The 14,960-nt window shown below is 54.0% G+C and overlaps 1 protein-coding gene across 1 annotated transcript; it reads left to right on the top strand.

Moving 5' to 3' along the window:
- The first annotated feature begins 5,380 nt into the window (after positions 1-5,380).
- Positions 5,381-13,257, top strand: LOC123035314 (lymphocyte antigen 6E-like). Its single transcript, XM_044453351.1, has 3 exons — positions 5,381-5,473; positions 10,296-10,415; positions 11,540-13,257. Exons 1-3 carry the CDS (start codon positions 5,422-5,424, stop codon positions 11,746-11,748), a joined length of 381 nt encoding a protein of 126 aa, XP_044309286.1. The 5' UTR covers positions 5,381-5,421; the 3' UTR covers positions 11,749-13,257.
- The last annotated feature ends 1,703 nt before the right edge of the window (positions 13,258-14,960 follow it).

The following is a 14,960-nucleotide window of genomic DNA, read 5'->3' as shown; positions in this document are numbered from 1 at the left end:
CTTCCAAGCTCCCTGCTGGCGCTCCAACTCTTGCAGCACACAGCTTCTCTGCTGTGCTTTGCCGAAATTTGTAAGTGGAACCATTTCTCACACAGCCTGCAAACACAGAGGCCTCCTGGGCTTGCCACTTACACAAGGGAGTACACAATGGGCCACAGCCATGCGCCGTGGCCACCAGTTCCGTCCACGGGCGAAGAGCCACGAATGCAGTGGGAGGCCAAGCTGGCCCCCTCAAAGCAGCCCTGCCACAGGGGGAAACAGGGCTGCTAAGAAGGCACAAGACAGATGCACTTGCGGTGAAGGGCAGAAAATGGATTTCCAGAAGGTCTGGAGTTCACCTCCCAGCGTTCGTGACAAGTCCGGAGCCACTGGAGAACCACATTCTGCCCATCCCTGGTACATGTATTTATTTATACATGTATTTATAGGCTGCCTGTAACTGCCAAGGCTTTTCTAGTGCCTCCAAGAGGGCCAAGGACTCTCCTGAGCTTTGGAGAGGCAGAAATGGCCTCCAACGCTCCCGGACTCAAAGCAGCAAGAATGTTCTGCATTAAGCCATGCCTTCCCCAGTTGGCATTGAGTTATTTTCTCCTTCTGCCTTCAGGACTTCCTGTTTAAATTATTTTTATTGCGAATGACAAGAAAACAAATAGAACAAAAAGAACCCAACAAATTAAATAAATAGGTAACTGCATAGATTTGCTGTTTCTGGAAAAACAGCTTTGGCACAAGTTCCAACAAAGGCAGGGCAATTATCCTGCCCAGGGTGCATTCCTGACTTGCGTCTGGATGGCACCTGATCAAGGGCTGCAGGCATTGTTTGGGCCTTAATCTGGTGCGTGATCAGAGGTCAGCCCTTGTTCTTCCAGTGTCGTAACACACCCGTCTTTTCACTGTGAAGCAGGCACTGAGAAGCCATTTACCAGTCCCATGTATTAACTCCCAGGCAATCAGCGTGCACAAGCCTATGGCGTTGGGCGCAGGCCCCAGAATCTTGGGACTTCCAGTCGCCTGAAAAAGAGCAGGAGGAGCTGTTGAGGCTGTCTCCCCCATCTTTATTTCCTCACTCTGCAATGCGAGGCATCAGGATAGCTCAAATCCTGGCCTCTTGAGTCTCCAAACCTCTCTGCCCACTGGAATGCTCTGAGGTTGCTTTCCCAAACTGGGAGAGCTGCCAGTGCAGGGGGAGTGGGGTCCAAGCCCTGATTCTTCACTCCCAGGTCGGAGTGTAGTAGAGCTGAATCTATCCTGCAGCCCCTCAAATGCCATTTAGGGCTCATTGCATTGGTCCCTAAAACAACCTGCACACTGAAGAGTGTTCCAATAGAAAGGTGATCCATATTATAACCTCCTCCTAGAATGAGGCCACTGCCGAGCGTTGCCAAACCCTATGATTAAGGAAGCACTGGTAGTCTCACAGCACCAGCACTTAGCCAACGCAGAGAAACCCTTATTAAAGGGATGCTGCAACTTCTTTGATCTCATTACATTTAACCCAACAGGTTTTCCTTCAGCTTAATTATCAACTTCACTTCCCACCCAGTCTCCTCCTCCTCCTTTTCACAATCTTAGAAGAGCCCTCCAGGTAGGTTAGTCATACTGGGATTTAGGTAAAATACCAACTGAGCTAAATATAATCACAAACAATATATTTTGGAGTTTATCTGTAGTGGAAGGGAAAGAGAGTAAGAGACATGAGACTTCCCGGGAAAAACATGGATATTTTAAGGCAGTGATTCACTGTGTATTGTATTAGTCATGGAAATGTAGCAGAGGTGTGGCTATTTACCTGTCCTGCCACGATTTTTTAAAACCCTGGATTGAATCTGCGCAAAACTCCTATCCTCTTGTAACAGAGATCTCATATAGCTTCATATCTAAACCAAACTTAAAACAAAGAATTAATGAGCATACTCATGCCCCCAAAATAGAATGACAAAATAACTGGGAGAAAGGAGTATATTGGGCCCCAAAATGCAGAACAATGGATGGGCAACCAGTAATGAAAGGCGTTAAAATGTTGGGCTCTAGCACCCTGCAATAGCATAAAAATGGGTGATCATGTATTTTATTTTCTATTTTCTTTAATGTTATTTATTTCTATACCACCCAAGAGCCAAAGCTCTCTGGGCAGCTCACAGCGATGCGTTCCCTTCTCTCTGTGCTTTGTGCAGGCTTCCTCAGGGTGCAATCCATGCATGGTTAGACAAAAAACGTCGTCTGCCTTATCACAGTTAGGCTCATGCCCCTTAGCGACTTTTTTTAGAAGGTTGGGAAATTATTTGGCTGAAATTGAGGCAGTCGGCCAGACTTGTGTGTATTTCATCATGTGTCTTGCTGCATCAGCCCTTGCCCTCCAAAATCGTTTGAGCACTTGCTGCGTCCATGCAAAGACTCAGCGTGGCTGAAGCAACTCTTCATCTGGAAAATGGAATAATCGGTGAACCTATCCACTCTCGCTTCCTCTCTTTTCCCAACATTGATCCCGAATCACCCCGCAAACCCGGCCTGTCCTACTAGGTCTCACAAAATTCCTAGACAAGAGTTCCATGGTTTAAAGGACTTTGGAACAGTATATGCAAGCAGATGGGCTTCCCAGTGAAGGAATATTCCTTAGGATGAGCAGGTTGCTGAGTTTAGTGTGTATATTTATTATTGTTACATTATTTATGTTATTTATTTTCCTCTGGCAAGGAATCCCAGCAGCTTACATGGGCTTTTTCCTCTCCATTTTATCCACACAACAACCCTGTGAGGTAGGCTAGGTTGAGCATCTGCGACTGGCCCAAAGTCACTGAGTGAGGTCCATCGTTAAGTGGGGACTAGAACCTGGATCTCCGGAGTCCCAGTCCAGGAGAACAACCACTGTGCTGCACAGATTCAGCGCCACTTGCTTGGAGCCTCCGTGGAATGAGGAGATGGTTAGATGCACTCTGCACATGGCCTGAGGTGATAGAAAGCAGTCCATAAGTAATATTCCTATCTGTTATCATGTCAGGTATTCCTGGCAGAATTTTGGCACGTAACCCAGGTCAGGAGGTTAAAGTCTGGTGAACCCTGCCTCCACTTACAACCTGATGCTTCTCAGCAGTGAAATAATTTAGCGAAGTATTTTAGTGCCTGCGGCAGGCAGTCCCCACGGCCTCTGTTCCCGCTGCTTCTCCCCTAGGCACAACCCCACGGAGGCATCCTCTGGCCTGAGCCAGCCCCGCTGAAAGGAGTGGCACTTGTAGCATCATGAGCCACAGCTCAAACGCGCCTTCCATCCTCTTGTCCCCAGGCCCCAAATCTGCCACCTCTCTTGTCTCGGGGTCCAGTTGTCCTGGGGAGGCTTGGCAGAAGGTCTGCTGGTCACGGAAAGACGCGGCCCTGTGCAATGGGCAACTTTACACCAGCAGGTCCCTGGTTTCCTTGCTGAGAACTCCAGGGGGCACTTCTTGTGTTCTTCAGCAAGCTTGCCCATCTTCGCAATGCACAAAAAACCGGACTGCGCAGGACCCGAGTCGGCCCTGCCACAGTTGCACCTGCCACTTGGAAGCCAGTCCTTGCCGGACCGGAGACCTCAGCTGGGGCGAGCCCCACATTGAGGCCTGGTCTGGGGAACACACGGGAAGCACAGGCGTGAGCTGCTGCCAACAAGCACGGAGGGTGGGAAAGAGGAGAAAAGCAGGCCAGCAAGAGAGCGCCTGGGAGCCTGGCGGTCTGGGTTCTAGCCCCTGCTCAGCCACAGAGCTCCCTGGGTGGGTGGCTTTGGCCAGTCACGCCCTCTCAGCTGATCCTGCCTCACAGGGTTGTTGTGGTGGTGGTGAGTGAAGATGGAGTGGAGAGCCACCTTGGGCTCCTCAAGATGGCACTGCCTGAGAAGCAAAGCCCAGCTGGAGCCGAGCATTCAGGAACAGGAGGCAAAGGCATGGAGAAACAGACGCAACTGGGAAACGAAATGCCGTGATCATAGGGTCCGGGCGGGGGGGGGGGTCCAGCTGCTGGGGGACTGAGGGGTGCAGGTTGAGGGAGGAGGGGCCAGGGGAGCACACGCATACAAGAACACAAGGAGCTGCTTCTGGCAGCCACTCAGCACATGCAGGCGAGGAAAGAGGACCTGGGACTCCACAGGGAAGGGGATCCGGACACGTCAACCAGGGATAAACCGCTGACTGCTACCAATGGGGCACGTCTGAATGCACACCACCTCCGTCTCCGTGTCCCACCCTCCCACACACTTGCTCGTGGGTTGGCCAGCCTAGGAGGCACAGCCGTGAGTAGATTGCACATGTGAGCAGATGAGTTGCGTGCCACCCATGTGCATCTAGGATGCTTCGACTTGCTTTTCTTACACGTGTACGGTCACTGCATTCAACGCTGCACACAGTAAGTTTCAAAGACGAATTTTCTTGTTGGTCCACACAACTGAGTAGCCCTGCAATCAGCTAAAAATCTATGGAATGCGCTCCCCGGAGAGGTCCGCCTGGCGCCGTTGTTATTTGTTTTTCGGCGCCAGGCGAAGACCTTTTTATTCAAATGTCATTTTAACTGTTAATAATATTTATTTATTTTATTCTTTGGCCAGGGCGACTTACTTTATACTGTTCATTTATATTATTTTAATTGAAGTTATTTATGTTTGTGAGCCGCCCCGAGGCTTCGGCGAATGGGGCGGCATAGAAATTTTCTAAATAAAATAAATAAATAGAAATAAATAAAAACGGGAGTCGGTTTAGCCTGAGATGGCACCACCAGCCATTGCAAGCTTGTGTTGGCGTGGGGGTAAAAATCAGCAAGATTTCAGACCGATTCCAGCTAGAAAAAAATGTTGAGGAAAGTAATGAGCATGGAAAACAGGACACCTCTTTCCCTCTCCCACTGAACCTGGAGTCAATCCCGTGAAGCTGAGGGGTGGTGGATTCCGGGCAGATCAGTTAAAGTATGGGATTCAGTCGTACACGATGCAATCCGGATGGGTTTAAAAGGGGACTGGATCAATTCTAGGAGGAGAGAGCCCGCCATGGCTACGTGCTCCATTCCTCTGTGCTGCGCAACACGGGATGGAGCGCGCTATTAAACGCAGGGTTCTGAGACACCCGCGTTCTCCTGCACGCGCGCGCACGCACGCCTCCGCAGCATGCGTGTCACGGGCAGGCGCTGCGCGGGACGCGCTCAGTCCGCGCAGCCACCGCCCCGCGCCCCGTCCTTTGCTCCGCTGCCCCTTTAACGGCGCGCCGGATCGTGCGCCTCCGTGTGGCGGCGCGCGGCCAGGAGCAAGGGGGCCCGGCGGGCGCGGCTGCCCCTGCGCGCTCGCCCGGCGGCACGGGAAGCCGCCTCCGCGGCCTCCTCCTCCCGGCCCCTCCCCGCCCTTATAGCCCCGGTTCGCCCTCCGGGAGCGCCATTCCGTCGCCCGCCCGCCCGCGTCGCACCGCGCCCAGGATGAAGTCCGCCTTCGTAGTGCTTGTGGCCGCGCTGCTGTGCGCGGAGCGAGGTGAGGGATGCCGGGGGGCGTCGGGATGCGTGCAGCGAGGGGGAGGCGCCTGGGCAGAGCGGGGGAGAGCGGCTGGGACGGTGACCTGGCCCCCTCGCCGGGTCTCCTCGCGTGCCGGGGGGAAAGGGAAGGCCGCTGGGAGGGATGCGAGCTAGGACTGGCCGCCATGCGAGAGGTGGGGGTCCGTAAGACTCCTGGGAAGAAACGGAACGGTCGACCAGCTCTCTTTCGTAGGCTGCCTCTCTTCCACAATGAGGTATTGCGAATGGTTTCTTCCGTTTACCGCAAGCTGATGCAGCGCCCGCTGGAGCAGAGGCCCTGCCCCGAGGTGCTTACAGTTGCTGCTCCCAATACCGCTCCCCCCCGACAAGTCGCTTTGATGGCAGGAATGGTCCACAGCGCTCTTGCGCAGCCCAGATCCTGCATTCCTGGTGGGAGCCGACGGTGCAGGGCTGGGTGCGATAAAGCGCCAGCGCGCAAGAGGCAGGGGAGGAGCTGGTGGTCTCCCGCGAGCCAGGAGCTCTGCGGGCTCCGGGTCCCGGTGGAAGCCCCGGGTCCCTTCTTGAGCGAGGAAGGCAGGCTGCCAGGTGCCGGGAAGTGGGCTCATTTCTGATGGCCGGAAGGCGGCTGGAAGGATTGCAGTGGCAATCCATCAGGAAAGGGTTCGGCATTTTTCAGGGAGAATGAGCGGGTGGCTGGGCTGCATACGAATGAGCGTGAGAACGAGGCACTGAGGACAAAGAGCCTGAAAGCGGAGCCCAGGACTGGGGCAGGAAATGGAGCGGAAAATGAGCTGGGCGTTTTCTCCTTAGGTTGTCGCTGGACTGCCTGGGAACCTATTTTTTGGGGGTTTTGGGATTGGAGGGATGATGGGCTCCCAACACCCCCCTCTGGCTCCTCCCTCCCGGGTTTTTCCACATTCCTCATAGCAGCTGGTGGAGAAGTGGATTTTCTTAGCCCGCCGCATAGGCCTGAGCAACCTTGTAAAGTAAAGTATATATACTGGGTGAGTCCAGACTCGAGTCCACTTGCATCGCAAAGAAGCTGCTCTCTGTTTGCTGAGAGGAATCAGCCCACGCCTCCGGGCTGTCCTGCAGGGCGGGGCTCTGATGAGAGCCCCCGCTTCAGCTTTTGCCTAGAATACCAGCTTTGTGGGGAGCAAAGGTGCCTGCTCAGCTGGGACTGCTCCCTTTCTCTTGGGCCCCCCGGGGCAACTGTCGGGCCACTGGTGGCTCAGGATGGTGGTGGGGATGGGCGTGTGTGGGTCTGGTCCGGCCCATTTTTCCCCTGTGCTGCTTCTTGACCCCGCGGCAGCTTGAAAAAGCTGAGGTAACCTGTGAGAAGCTTCTCTAAGGACCGCCCTGCCTGAAAGGGGCCATCCTGGGTGGGGGGTGCCCATGGCCAGCATCTGGCAGCCACGGAGCAGAATCTGCTCTCCCCAGGTTATGCATCGCATATTTTGCAAAGTCTGCTCTGTAAAGTACAGCTTATGATAAATGCTTCTAGATGGAGGGGGTGCCTTCTTCCTCCCTTCCTTTCCCTGACACCCCAAATGTCGCATGGGGGTGAAGGAAAGAAGGAAGGGAGCCAATGTGTCGTGTACAATCCACCTTCTCCATCAAGCAAAATTGTTCCCTGGAGACGGTGCTCGGATTTGGAGTTTTCCACCAGGAGAGCTGAGCTCTGTAGGACGGAGTGAGCTGTTTGCTGAAATATGTCAAAACCAGGGCTGTTGGTCTTCTGCTAAAAATCTGTGAGGTCAGCTGGGAAATCACAACCGAAGGGGCAGCAGGGAGCGGTGGGGTGGGGGAGAGGCTGGGGGGGGGGCTGCTTTGGCTCTTTTGTCTCTGCTTTGGGTGCTCCCCTGCCCCCCCTGAGAAGGAAAAGTGCGGAGAGAGAATGCCCTGGCTGTACGGCCATTGCAGCTTTAGCGTTTGGACTCTCTTTTGTCTGTGGGTGCGGCAGCCTGGAAGACCAGGAATGCTAAGGGGATCCCAGGAAGCACCTTGAAGACTGAAGCAGACTTCCAGCGGCAAATCCCCACCCCAGGATCGTAGCTGTGGGTGTGTCACTGGCAGCACCCGCATGACGGAGGATCCAAAGCAAAGACCATTTCACCGAAACCAGGGACGTGGGATGCAGTTTTTCCAGTGCATCCTTCTCCCCGGTACAAAATCCTTCTCCTGCATTGCTTAGTAAGGATGAAAGGCTGCCGACTGCAATTGCAAGGCGAGGCAACTTTAGGATGGTAATTAGTGTCTTGCAGATGATTATCCCTCGCTGTCTGTGAGCGCGTATGCAGATGTCATCGGACTCGGTGTTAGATGGGACTAAGAAAGGGGGACAGAGAAATTGGGGCACCCCACAAGCTCACTGGGCCCTGGGTTGCGAAGGAAATACATTGGGATATCAAAAGTTGTCAGTGCTTTTATTCCACCCCTGCCTTCTATGCAATCAAGCAATCAATCCTTTATTCGGTCATTGACCAGCCAATAAATAAAACATAAAATGGCAATTAGTTAAAAATAAGAAAAATATAGTACTAATACTAAACAGTAATTAAAATAAGAAAGTAAAAGCATTCTGGTAGAACCTAACAACATTTAGGGTTAATTCTACCATGCACTGTACAAACAACTGAACAATATTTGGGTGTGTAGTCAAGGAGATAAAATCGGATTGATCGGATAAAAGTGACTTAAGAGAAAAAGAATTGAAGTAACTGGGGTATTTAGAAAGGAGTGGGGATAGTGATTCCTGGCGAGCACCTGCATAGAGAGGGCAGAAGAGAATAACATAGAAACAGAGCGAGTCAGAAGGGGCCTCCTGGGCCATCTAGTCTGACCCCCGTCTCCAGCCGTCTCCACTCACAACATGCCCACCGTCTAGAGAAACGAAGCAGAATTGCTACTGGGCAAATTCTGCACTCGGTATTTTCCAGTTTGGCCACCTGGGTTTAGTGCAAAGAGGGGGAAAGCAACTGGTGCCAGTCTGCAGCCCCCCCCCCCCCCCCGCCGGACGTCCACTGGGGCTACTTCCCACTTCCAGATCCTGCCCCCGCATGCTGTTCATGCCTTCAGCCTCGGAAACTTGCTTTTTCCGTTGGCTTTGTCGACTCTCACATCATGCAGAGAAGTTGCAGAGCATTCCTGGTTTTGCAAACACCGCTGGCAGCGTCCCGGTGCTAATCACCTCCATCAGCTGCCTCACTCGGGCCAAGTCTCGGGGGGGGGGGGGGGGGGGGGGGCAGACCCAGAATGGGATTTGGGAGCCTGCCGTGGGCCAGAGCCTGCTTTTCATCTCATGCCCTTGGCTGGGTGGAGCGCCTCTGTGCTTTTATCGCGTGCCCTTGCGTCTTGAGAGAGGCACGCTTTGCAAACAGGCACGCTTTGCAAACAGCCGCAATCGTTGCCTGGGGCAGCCGGCTGGCTCAGCTGAGAGGACGGCAGAGGAGAGGAGAGCCCGGGGCTGGCTCCCGAGGTGGGTGGAGAGACGGGGCCTTTGCCGGGGACCCCAGCGGCTCCAGGGGGCCCTGCCCGCTGCAGCGGCATCGCAGGGCGAGTCTCAGGGCAAACAGATCGTGCATCCCCATCTTTTTCTCACAGGTCTGCCATCTTCATCTGTTCAGTGTTACTCAGGAAGAAGTGCAGGGGTCTGATCCAGGCGGTGTCTAGTGTGTGGCTGGGAGGTGTGGAAGCCTTCAGGCTGGGCGCCTTGTTAAAAATTAAAAAAAGAAGGAGCTGCAAGCACTGGATTTGAGGGGATGCCTGTCTTGGCCCTTCGCGTGTCCGTGGCAATTGTCAGTGGACGCCCCTCCAGAGGAGCTCCTCCACAGCCAGACCCTCCATGCGCCCCCCGCACCTTGGAGAGGGGTGCAGGCGCTGAGCGTGGGGGCCGCACTTTGTGTAGGCAGGGGCAGTCCCTCACCGGCCTCTCCGGCTAAAGGGGTCTGAAGTGGCAAAGTCGGTGGGAACCTGCAGCAGCTCGGACAGCCGGGCAGGTGGAGTGTGGGCCGTTGAGGAGCACGGGGCCCCCTTCCGTGCTCATGTGCACCCCAGAGTCCCAGAGCTGGAAGAGGCTGCCTTGCAGGGCGGCCACAGCCTCCGTTAAGGGCTGGGTCCATGTTTAGCCACCCTTAGAGAAGACCCCTTGCAGTGGCCAGGCCTTGCCTTGCAGACGAATGGTAGGGTACAGCCAAGAGGAATCTCAAAAGATTTGGGGGCTGGTTGGTGGTGATGCTGAAGAGGTCGATTTATGCAACCGCAAGTAGAATACGATTGTGGGATCTGCTCGCCTGGCACCAACACGTCTTTCTTTTCGGCACCAGGAAAAATCTTTTTATCCTCCCATTATTTTAATGCCTGATTGGTTTGAATGTGCTTTATACTGCATGCTGTGCTGTTTTAATTTCTATTTTACTTGTTGTTTGTTGTAAGCCATCCCGAGACACTAGTATCGGGATGGTTTATCGAAGCTTTAAATAAATAAATAAATAAAATAAATATGTACATTTCCCTGTGGCAGGGAGTTCCACAGGACTTTACAAAGACTTCCTAGAAGTAGGCGCTATTAAGACTATGTCCATATTTAGCAATAATGTAAGGCTTACAGCTGTGGATTCTATGTGTGCTCAGTGTATATGATGCCAGCTCAGCAACCCTGGAAAATGAGGAATAATACCAATGCTTCCAAAGAATCAGCTGAAAATCGGATTTCAAACAGCCTGCGGTCACACAGCCAGGTCGCCTCGCTAATGCCCCTGAACTGGGTGCTGTGTCTGTCGCATTACATGAGTGTAACAAGTGTGTGTGACCTTTTGCAGTGTCCTCTCTGGCATGCTTCTCCTGTGAAAATGCAGAGTCCAACCTGGAATGCCTGAGCATCAAGTCCTGCGACTCGAAAGACAAATACTGTATCACGAAATACTTTGGAGGCGGCATGGGTGAGTGCTTCTGGGGGGTCTTGGACTGCTTTGATTTAGAATCTGTGGATCGGGCCCATGGGACTGGCGCGCTCCTCAGTGGAATGGGTGGCTGCCAGCTGCTGGAGGTTCGATCACGGTCTGAGGAAGCCAGTGTCTTGCATGTGACAACCCGTCCTGGGCAGTGAGCCATGGGGGGCGCCGGGACCTGCGAGTGAATCCAGAGTCCCGCAAGGCACTTGGCGAGAGCTGCAGGCTCCCGTTGCTGCCTCTGCCGGGGCAAGCGGCCCACAAGGGCCCAGGGGCTCCCCCTGCCATGTCCTCCTTGTCTTTAAATCCTTTTGCCATTTTTTCGGGGACGGCCCCTGCCAGGCGCCTGATGGTCCTTTGGAGGGGCTGTCGGTGGCCGATGATTTTCTTCCCAGACAAAACACGCACAAAGAGGTCCGTTCCTTCATCTCGCCACATGTGCCCAGCTGCTGATAACGGCAGTTGCATGAAAGTGGGAATTGGAAGCCTCCGCTGGGTCAGCATCCCAGAGAGGGCTCCCGCTGTCCGTGTGCCGGAAGCACCCGTCTGGGACATGGCCTGAAAGGGGATCCAGCTAGATTTTTCTGCCCGCTTTCTCGTGGTTTGGGAACCAGCTGGCACCTTGTTGCCAGAGAGCAGGGTGGGTCGCAGATGGGGTGGGTGGGAGCCCGTAGTTTAGTGTCTCGTTTGGCGGCGCTGGGTGCCAGCTCTCTGGAATCCCCTCCGTCCCGAGAGATGCGGGGTCCTCACTTCCAGTCTCGGAGCGAGTTGCAGGACTGCAGCCAGGCCTTGTGCTAACAGCCAGGGCCTACGTGCATGGTGGCCTAAGTGACGGGCGCGGTTCTCTTCTCAGCCGGAGGGCTTTTAGTTCGGTTGAGCGCTGCAAGGACGCTGCCTCCGCACCCCTCACAGCCCCCTGTGGTGCAGGCAAGCAACCAGGGCACAGCTGCTGCCCTGTGAACGGGCTCACCCGCCGAATTCGGGCCGCCAGGTAGCCGCTGCTGCACAGTGGGCGGCCGGGCGGAGTCTCTGTTTGGCGGCTGGCCGCCTGAAGCAGCCGCGTGATGCAGGCGGCGTGGCCCCCCGTGACCCTCCCTTTCCTTCCACGCCTGCAGGTGAGAACCACAAGCAGTCCATCAGCAAGGGGTGCTCCCAGATCTGCCCCCAGGCCGGAGTTGACCTGGGCATCATGGCCTTCTCCGTGAAGTGCTGCGAGAGCACCCTGTGCAACACCAGCGGCGCCATCAGCGTGCGGGGCAGCCACGTCATGCTGCTTGTGGCCACCGTGGCCAGCCTCCTCTGTGTCTTCGGAGCCAAGCTGTGACATGGGACTCCGCGGGCTGACGAAGGCCCCCGGGGAGGGGCCCAGCCTCCCCCGCAACGCTGCTTGTTCGGCAGAGTCAACTCCGTGTTTCCCAAGCGCTGCCTGCAACCTCGATGTTCACTGATCCCTGGCCGTGTCCTTTGCACCCCTTGGCACGTGTTCCCACAAACGTGGACCTTTTTCTCCGCCAAAGGGCAAATCCTCTCCCTTCTTTCTCAGAATATTCCCGTGCTGTCCGTTGTCTGTTGAGAGTCTGTTCACATAAAGTGCCATACAGGGATTACTCTTGTGTAAGCCCCTCACGTTTCTTCTCGAGCGGGAAAGGAGAGAGTCAGGCTGCCGTTCGCTAACGCTGGCCCTGAGCTTCTCGCTGCAAAGGGCATCCTAGGGGGCCAACTTGCGAGTGGAAGAATTCCGGGTGGGCACCTCAGGTTGCGTACCTGCAGGTTGGCCTGGGAATGAGGGTGCGCCCGTGGCCTGCCCCTTCCTAAGAACAAGCCTGCAGTTCTCATGATGCCTCTGGGGTCTTCTGTAAGTTTGCTTGGAAATTAGTTCTTTAACAAAGTACCGTTTTCCAAGAAAACTTGGCAAGGGGAGAACTTAGCTGGGATAGTCCCCCCACCCCACTCGGGGAACTTATCCCTGGAGAACCGGCTGCGTGGGCAGATTCCCAGAAGGAATTTTTGGCTGGGGGGGGGGGTGGAACAACGTATGACACTTGATCTACTATTGGACTTTTTGTGGACTCCCTGATTTGAGAGCCAAAAGTGGCCTGAGGAGGTTTTTGCTGGCTTCCCCTTTTGAAGCAGATCACAAATTATTTGTGTACGTGTGTTTTAAAGTCGGTTGTGACTTCGGTAAATTGCTAAAATTTGCGTGACTTAACCCACCACCGCCTGCTTCAAAAGAGGAGGACTGTTTCTGGTTCAGCCTGTGTCCGGCAACCTGGCTCCAGACTCCGTTGATGGATGGATGGATGGACGGACGGACAGACGGGGGTGGGGGCAAACTGGTCCAGTCTGCTGGATTTTCTCCTCCCAGCAGGATTCCTTGCAGATCCGTCTGTCTGGAAGGGCTCCGTGTTTGCACAAGAGCAATGTTGCTCCCTTGAGGCAGAAGTCAAACTTGCACTGCTAGACGGAAAATCAGAGCCAGCTGGAAAACTCTTGAGCTGACTCAGTCACGCCTCGGGAGACTTCCGCGCATGGCCAGCCCCTTCAGGACTGTGTGTTTGTGCAACTCCGGGCGCTTTCTCAGGTTTACTTAGAAGTTAGTTCTTCTCTTCTGAGTGTCAAGGGAGGCTGTTTAGGGCGGCAGTCAGGTTTTGCTAGAAGTCACCATAAAATCAGTTACACAAATCCCCGTCAAGGAGGAAAAGAAATAATCTTGTTTTCAGACAATTGGTTGGAGTCTGATGTTTCATAATTGCCACTCCCTTCACCATGTACAGTGTATTCTTCACACAAATCTCTCTGAACCAGAATTAAAAGAGAGCTTTTCCTAACCATGCATACAGTTTCCCTGTCATTGTGTGATATTACGTAAGCAGCTTATTTTCATAACGGTTATTTTTACAGTCACCAAATCTTTCAAAAAGCGATAATCCAAGGAGTTATACCAGATGGGAAGGTCACCTATATCTACTAGGTGAATTGGAAAAATGCTTAGAAATTCCATAGCAACAATTCTGGTGAGATCTATTTGGTTGGCAATAAGCCATCGCTTCTGCAAAATTTCTCTCAATATTTTGCTCAGAGCAGCCCTAAGGGCAGGTGTTCTACCTGGCTGATACAAATGTTTGGAGCTGTAACCTGCACACATCCTGCCCAGTTTCTAAATGGAGGGTTCAGAATGACTGGAAGAGATCCAAGGAAACACAGAATATACCATGCATGTGTATAATGGGCATAAACTGTGGGCTTATGCTCACAGCTGCTGTCCAGCCATGCTTACCTGTGCTGCCAGGTGTGCATGGAAGAGCCGAACTTTTCCAGATGCCGCTTAGAGAAAAACGAGCTCACCTAGCCCTGTGTTTTGATGGTGCATTTTGCACCAACGTCGTCTTCACTTGTGCGCTGGGCAACTGTGCGCCAGGGTGAACCATCCGCTCCTTTCCTTCCAGGGGCGGCATTCACAGGCCTGGCCTAGTGGCTGTCCGGCGCTGGAGCCAGTTGGCTCCAAAGCACTGGATGGTTTCTGTGCAGCGCAGATCGGCACGGGGACTTTGCAGCTCCAAGACAGCAACTCTGGAAGCCCCCTGCTCATTGGACCCAACTCTGGAAGCCCCCTGCTCATTGGGCTCCTCTGCAAAACTCTTCTCATTTCGCAACTCCGAGGGCTTCCCCTGCTATGCAAGCCCTCTAAGTGGGCAGCTCGTCTCCCCGGATGGGGTGCTTCGTCTTGGGGTCGGGGACTGGCAAGGCAATGGCTCTCCCTCCTCCCCTTTGACGCCTCCCCTCTCTTCCAAGCATCCCTGCTCTCCTGCGCAGCCTGGCAACCGGTGGGCAAAGGCCGTGAGGCTGCTTCAGAGGCTTCCGCCTGCCTCTTCCTGAATTCCCCAAATGCCCATCGCAGAGTCTTTAAGGCCATAGAATAGAATCATAGCAGAGCTGGAAGGGGCCAGAAGGTCACCGGGCCCAACCCACTGCTGTCACAGGACACCATGTTACACCATCCCACTCGGAGGGCTGCCTCCAGTCCCCGAATCATCCTTGTTGCCTTCCCCTGAACCCTTTCTAGATTTTCTGCATCTGTTCAAAACTTGGGTGCCCAGAACTGGACATGACTCCAGGTGAGGCCTGACTAGTGCTGAGTGAAGGGGAACCAGAACTTCCTGTGTTTCGGAAGTGATGCTCCCATTCATGCAGCCCAAAATAGCATTTGCCTTTTTTGCAGCTGCCTCACATTGTTGGCTCATGTTTAGCTGCTGATGGGGCACCTGCAGACCCCTGTGGCCAAAGCCCCCCAACTTTCCCTCTTCCCTTTAACAAACAGTGAGCCTGCAGATGCCATTTTATGGCACAGCCTAGCAACAACTGGATTTCATGCTTCCAAATGGGAGAGCCTCCATTTCCCCCATTCTGGCCACCAGCAATTCTATGGAAGGCTGCAGGTCCAGGTTGTGACCATCCCGTGACCTGCAGTGCCGAAATAGACTTTTCCTCCTGCTCTTCATCTTGGGACTCTAATTATGGAGGTGATGTGACGCTTCC

Source organism: Varanus komodoensis, unplaced genomic scaffold, assembly GCF_004798865.1.
Source record: "Varanus komodoensis strain SLA01 unplaced genomic scaffold, ASM479886v1 scaffold78, whole genome shotgun sequence".
Taxonomy (NCBI): domain Eukaryota; kingdom Metazoa; phylum Chordata; class Lepidosauria; order Squamata; family Varanidae; genus Varanus; species Varanus komodoensis.
The sequence above is the reverse complement of the archived record's forward strand: the minus strand, read 5'-3'. Positions and strand labels throughout refer to the sequence as shown.